We start from the raw sequence: 6,928 nt of genomic DNA on the forward strand, positions 1-6,928 counted from the left end.
GTGTCCTTGCCTCTCTTCTGACTCCTGGTTATCTCTTCCTACAGAATGATTTGCATGTTCAAATCAGGACACTCATAAACTTCTTGACATGATTAAGCAGAGACTTAAGTCTGTATCATACTTCTTGGGGCAATACCAAGGTGGAAATTCTGGCCCCAATGGCTGACTATTTTCTCTGTGTAATAATCTGCATAAGTGTTAATCCACATGTTCAGGCATTTTAATTCAGAAATTAATATTTTGCTTTATTTGGGGGAAGACTGTATTAATAATTATTATTAATTGGTTTGTGCTGACAAAGCAACAAATAGCAGATATGAAAAAGGTATTTTTTGATTGTCACCAAAACACTTCGTTTCTAAATATCAATCTGTGCTACCATTATAATTTCCTAGCCTCTTGTTTGCTAATGAGGATTATACAATTAATTATTCCCACCTTTTCTGTGGTTCTTTTCATTTGAATTGAAAGTATCATAAGTGAATACCTTACCCATCTAAACATATTATTCTCCTAGTGAGCCTGAGTACTATCAGTGTGTACAGCATGATTCAGTCTGGTTGTAAAAAGTCATTGCTTCATTGGAGAAAAATACCCAACTTCAAAGGGAAAATGGCATGCTGGTTTTATTATCTTTACAGCCAGTGTTAATGATTTGGAAGCCTATTAATTTAGGAAAACAGACAAACATATTGAGAGGAAATAAGAAAAAGTGTTAGACCTCAGTAGCAAACCGACAAGGCTACAGTAAATATATGCATTTCACTCAGTATGCTGCTTAAGTGACTCTCTAAATGTGTATGCAGTAATTTTTGAATAAAAGTGAATGTTTATAAAGTACAGCTTGGGTTTTTTTTGGTGTTTTATTTCCTACTGGAAGAAAACAATACTCAGTTCAAAGGTTCTTTGTTTTGGGGTTATTTCACTTGCTTGCAATTTTGTGTGTTGTGTTTCTGGTTCCCTTCTGATTTTGTCTGTTCTGTCGCTCATCTTCATTAAATGGGAAACCTGAAAAAGTCAGTGATACTGTTTCTGGAGAGCTGGTCACTTACAGCTCTACAATGGACGCTGTAATTAACAGAATGGTACAGTGTTCAGATGGATTGGACTGGGAATACAAAGGTGTTTGGTTTTTTATGTAGGGAATCATCTGTTTGAAACCATCCTTCACAAACATGCTCTCTGTCTGTTACTACTTTCAGTGCAGCAGCTTAAACAAAGTGGCATTGCTTTCCAGATACTTTTCTCACACACTGGAGCCTCCAAAAATCCCTGTCTAAAGATTTTATTCTCCTTGACCTCCTTAACGTGTTTTGAATCCGTGAGCCTGTACTGGTTCCAGCAATCCCAGCTGACCTGAAAGCTTGTTAAAGCTGCATTTGTTTCTTCATCTACAGCAGAGTTTTGAGTAATTGAGAAGGGTTTGGTGAAATGTAAATTGTACTTGAAGGGGAGTGTTATGCAGTCAGTTAAAAATGTGTGTGGCTTGTTAGACCAGGGCTGTCCCTCAGGCAGGCCAGAGCTTACCCTTCCAGTTGCCTTTCTTTCCTGTGTTAGCTGTGAGGCCAGGGTAGAAATAATAATGCCTAGCATATAAAATAAGGTTCCCTCTAATATATAGGTTTCAGTGCAATGGAAACTGGCTCACACCTCTTACCTGGCAAGATTCTGTGCTGGGGCTCATCTGCACCACAAAATAAAAGCTGTGTTCTCCCTCTCACAACTTCTTCACTGCCTCTTGCCTAACTCTTGAAAATAAATGGTGGGTTTTATCATTGTTCTGTAGCACCCAACAGTCCAAACACATGCTTTCTCAATGCTGGTTTGTATTTGATATTTCAAAATTACTTTCCCACTGCAATTTATTTATTAAAAGTACAAAAGTTGTTACCCAGAAGTGACCCAAGGTAGCGGATGTGCCGGAGCGTGACGTACAAAATATATTTTCAGTCTAGCAACTTCCAATTAAACCATTTTTCCACTAAAACACAGGGGAAATTTTCCCTTCAGAGAAGAAAGAAATAATTGTAAGTACACCTTTTAAATTCTGGGTTGCATCATGGCAGTGTGAGAGCAACAGGGGAGCAGGAAATGTTGGTTTGTGGGTTGCCTTTCAAGAATTGGAATAGTCTTATTCAGAAATTACTCTGATGTGCTGAATTAAGTGCCTTGCACACAGCAGTGCTCACTAGAGTTGCAAGGTAGTGGTGCAGCATTACCTGGGGTGTTTCCGTTGCTGCAGTGGGGCAGGTGTGTTGGCTGGAGGAGAGAAGCCATTGCACAGGCCTGTCTGCTGTGCGATGTCTTTCATGCTGCTTCAGTTGGGGTTTCTGGGCCTGAGAGTGAGCAGGTGGTTTGGGGAGGGGAGAGAGGAGCCCCCTTAGTGCCTCAGGTGTGAGGAAATTACACCATGCCTCTCACCTTAGTTCTCTGAAACCCTCCCATGCAGTAAGACTTTGAGTCTCCTCATTGCAATCCCTCTTCTTCGGTTTCATCCTGGCTTCCTTTCCGGATTTACTTGAAATGGACCCTGGTGACTTTGGGATTACAGCTAACTGGCTCTAAAAAGCAATCAGAGGATGCCTCCTCCATGCAAAGGGTCCCGCTGGGAAATGTCTGTCTTCCAGGGCGTTCAACTGAATTCCTCTTCCTTCCTTAGGGCAGGGAGAGAACTCTGTCCTGTGGGATTGAAGTGGCTCTAATGCCTATTTCAACAAAGCCCATCCAAACATTCCCTTGACAGCTTTGGGGAAGGGGGGGAGGGGGGGGCGGTGTTTATGCCCGCAGGAGGGTGATGGGAACCTTTCTGTGCCAGGACTTTCTGTGGAGCCTGGTAACCTGGCTGTGGTACAGTGCTCCAGACATCACTGTGACCATCTCCAGACAGGTGAGACACTTCATCGTGATGAGGGGGTTTAATCTTTTTCCCCTTTCCCTTGAAGTTATGCACTGAGTACAAATACGCAAACATCCCTCCTTCACCCCCCAACCCTCCCCCCCCTTTTTTTATTTAATTGTACCAAAAGCTTCAAACCTTCAAATGCATTCAAATACCTGAATTTTAAAAGATGTTGGGTTAATTACGTAATTGTGTGGCTGGCAGCTGACCCACAGGGTTCCTACCAGCATCATAAGCCACATCTAGAAGGCATTTTCTCTTTTGTAAGCGACATGGTTTGAGGTAAGGGTCTGGAGAGGGCTAAGCCTCTGTTGTGTAAAAATTTGGCAGAGACTGGAGAAAATCCCCAACGCCTGATCACTCTGGTAAGAGGGCTCTGGCCTTGGTAATCGGTGGCCAAACACAAGGTTATGGTGGGCCTCTCTCTACAGATGAAGCAAGATGAGGATAATCTTCAGTTCACCATGATGCTGCTGTCTGCTCTGAGAGAGGGAACAGGAGGGCAAGGCCAGCCATCGTTTCTTGGCAAGCAGTGAGGTAACCTCCTGAGATTCTCCCCACTGAGTGGAAAACAGGCTTTGGCTCACTGATGAGCATTGCCTTTCCTGTGCACAAGACCATGCCTGAGCCTTGGTTCAGTATGTGTGGTGGTAGGATGCTCAGCTCCTGCGTCCTTCACATCCCCTTTGCCTTTCTGTTCATACCAGGGCTGTTTCCTGAGGGAAAGAAAAGGGATGATGACCCTTTTAGCTTTTTTTTTGCTGGTGTGGCTGAAGGGGCCCTACAGCTCCAGGGTGTTGTGGGGATCTCATCCTTAATCCACAGGCTCTCAGTGACTGAGAGGGTAAAACTTGCTGTTTCAGCGTGGTTTGCCTGTGGAGAGGCTGAGCTGTCAGGCACCAGTGCGCCTCTTGCCTCTTTTTTTTCTGACTTGGCATCGTGTATGTTGTGGTGTTGCCTGAGCGCCCGCAGCCTCCAGGAGGAATGGTCGGGCACGTTGGCAGCTTTACAGCCGGCTTTGGGGAAAAAGATGCTCTAACCCTGCGACTGCCACAGCGTTGCTTTCCCTCCGTCTCTCGCACACGTGCACCCCCGCTCACTCCGAGTTTCTCAGAGGCGAAGTATCTTCACACACACACACACACACAGCCGAAGCAGGGGGGCTGCGGCACAAACAAAAAGTCAATGGTAGCGGGCCGGGGAGAGGCGGCGGTGGCGGCGGGACTCGGTGAAAGGCTGAGCCGTGAGGGCGAAGGGGGGCAGCCTCCTCCCCTGCCACTCTCCGGGCCCTGTCATCTTCCAGGTAAGATGAATGTCTGTCCCATCCATCATCCCGCGGGCCCCGGGGGGGCGGGAATTTGCTCGGCTACTGAAACTTATTAGCCTCAGACGGGGCGGCTTTGTTGCCCTGAGAGGGCTGCTCTTTTGTGGGCTCTGTTGCCAGGATTTATCCATTTACATAATGGATTAGCATGAAACAAAACGCACGGGCATTCCTCTCCGTCTTTTCCCACTCTATTTTTTTTTTCTGAGCTGGCGGACCTTCCGAGCGAGTTTGTTTATAAATGTGACTTTCTCCTTCTTCCCCGGGGGCTTGTTTTCTTCCGAGGAAGAAAGGGGCGCTCCGGAGCCACCGCTCCGCTCCCCTCTCCCGCCGCCGAGAGAGCATCGCAGCAGCGTCCGGCCGCAGAGCCGGCCGCATGCCGCCCCCTCGGGCCCGTCGGCGGGGCAAGGTGAGCGAAAAGCCCCGGCAGCCCTCCGCGGTACGCCTGTGGCGGATGAAGGGCTTTCAAGTCACTCTTTCGTGTCCTTCTACCTGGGCCGAGCCGTAGGGAGACGGAGGAGTGCCGGGTCAGCTCGGTACGGCCGCCGCGCTCCCCAATATAGCCGGGCCGCTCCTCGGGGCGGGCGCTCCCCACACGCCGCTCAGCCGGTGGGCTGGCCCGGGTACCCGCCCCGCCCCGCCCGGTAGCCTAGAAAAGCGGGTCCGGGCGGCGGGGGGTGCTTGGCGGCCGTGAAGGTTTCCCCCCAAATCGCCCCCCCGCCGACCATGAAGAACCCGGTGCCGCAGGCGGCCTCGCTGCTGCTGGAGAAGCTGCTGCTCCTCGTCCACGTTCGGCCCCTGTCCGCGGGCTCCGGCGAGGAACCGCCGGCGGCGGCGGCCCCCGGCTACTACGACACGAGTTGCTTCAAGCGGGGAGACCTGTTGGAGGTGCCCCGCACCCTCTTCATCCACTTCGGCATCTACCTGGGCGAGAACCGCGTCGCCCACCTGATGCCCGACATCCTGCCCGCCCTCACGGGCGACCGCCGGCAGATCCAGCAGGTGGTGACCAACAAGCGGCTCATCCTGGGCGTCATCACCAAGACGGCCAGCATCCGCGTGGACACGGTGGAGGACTTCGCCTACGGCGGCAGCATCCTGGTCAACCACATGGACCGGCTCTTCGAGGACCAGGTGCTGGGCAGCGAGGAGGCGGCCCGCCGGGCGGAGAAGCTGGTGGGCGCCACGGCTTACAGCCTGCTCTGGAACAACTGCGAGCACTTCGTCACCTACTGCCGATACGGAGCCCCGGTCAGCTTCCAGACCGACAAGGTACGGCCCGGCCGCCGGCGCTGGGGAGCCCCGCGGGGAGCCGCTCCGCCGGGACGGCTGCAGCTGCCGGGGAAGGCGGCGGCCGGCGCCGGGGGCGGTGCCGCCCTTCCTGGCGGTGGCGGCGGTCCCGCCGGGCTCTCCGCTCCCCGAAATTAGGTCAGCCGCCGCCCCCGGGAGCTGCCGCCCGGTACCGCCCGCCGCCCCCGGCCCCCGGGAGCTGCCGGTCCTGTCCCCGCTGCCGCGGAGCTGCGCGGAAAGGCGGGTAGGCAGCATCCCGCTGTTGGCTCCCAGCGCCGAGACAAGCGACGGCTCCTTCCTTAGCACTACTGACGTGCTCCGAAAACGCTCTGGCGTTCCCCGTTCCCGCCGGAGCCGCAGGCAGCTCCGGTCGCAGGGCAATGCCAGACTCGCCGTTCCTCGCGGAGAGCTGGGAAGCAGCCCCTGGCCTGTAAGGCGGGAGCGGGCACCTCCAGCTGTCCCATCACAGCCTTCCCCTCTAACCCTGATCTTTTCCTTCTTTGTTTCCAGTTCTGTGAGACGGTGAAGATGATTATTCGGGATCAGAGGAGCGTTCTCGCCTCGGTGCTTGTGGGATTAGCATCGATAGTCTGCCTGGGGTTGGCACCCTCCACCACGCTCCCCACGATCATTGTTCCCTTCTTTCTGTGGATGGCCGGCTGACGGCCCGGCGGCCAGCGCCTGTACATAGGATGTACACGACTGTATTTATGACAGCACACACTGCTCATCGCGTAACGTTTGTTAACCTTGTGTGCCGTTTTTAAATGTAACTTTGTCTAGAACACAGGGCACAAGGTATAGCTTACTGTGTAAGCCAAATAATAGATTTTTCTGAAAATCTCAGTTGGTACGTTTTAACACACCTTTAAATAGTGGAAAAGCAGGGGTGCGAGGCTGTCCTGCCCCTTGCCTGTAGCCGTAAGTGATTCTGGTAACATCCTTCCTGTTCTCCCATTTCCCAGCCGCGTACCCAGGTGCTGTAACTGTTAATAAAAATGGATGATGGAGTTCCACTAAGCGACCGAGATCGAGAACAAGCTACTTACCTCTTCCTTTGACAGACAGCGGAAGTTCCTGTCTCCATTCCCAAAAGGCTCTTTAGTGGAGATAGAACAAGCTGACTCTTGGATAGCCAAGAAGAAAACCCAACCCTAGGCTGGATGCTGCAGGAGCACATCTGGCTGGATTGGCCCCTTCCCTTTTCAGAAATGGTCACTAATCCCTTGTTTGTATTAATTGTGTAAACACGTGCTACTGTATTGAATGACTTTTTACTTGGGCAAGTGGTAAGGAAAGATGGCAATCTCCTTGCTGCTTTTAGTGATTAGCATGGCTAATCACTAGTGACAGCTAGTGACATACAAACGTCAGAAATTTCCAGCGTTCCAGGGCACAGGGTAGGGAGGAGGACA

The 6,928-nt window shown here is 51.5% G+C and overlaps 1 protein-coding gene across 1 annotated transcript; it reads left to right on the plus strand.

The window, feature by feature from the left end:
* Positions 1–4,949: 4,949 nt before the first annotated feature.
* Positions 4,950–6,176, plus strand: LRAT (lecithin retinol acyltransferase; the record flags this gene model as incomplete). The annotated part of the gene is made up of 2 exons (XM_084262701.1): positions 4,950–5,495; positions 6,024–6,176. The coding sequence occupies 2 exons, from the start codon at positions 4,950–4,952 to the stop codon at positions 6,174–6,176; spliced, it is 699 nt and encodes a 232-aa protein (XP_084118827.1).
* Positions 6,177–6,928: the final 752 nt, after the last annotated feature.

This window comes from Gallinula chloropus (assembly GCF_964237585.1).
Source record: "Gallinula chloropus genome assembly, chromosome: 4".
Classification (NCBI taxonomy): Eukaryota; Metazoa; Chordata; class Aves; order Gruiformes; family Rallidae; genus Gallinula; species Gallinula chloropus.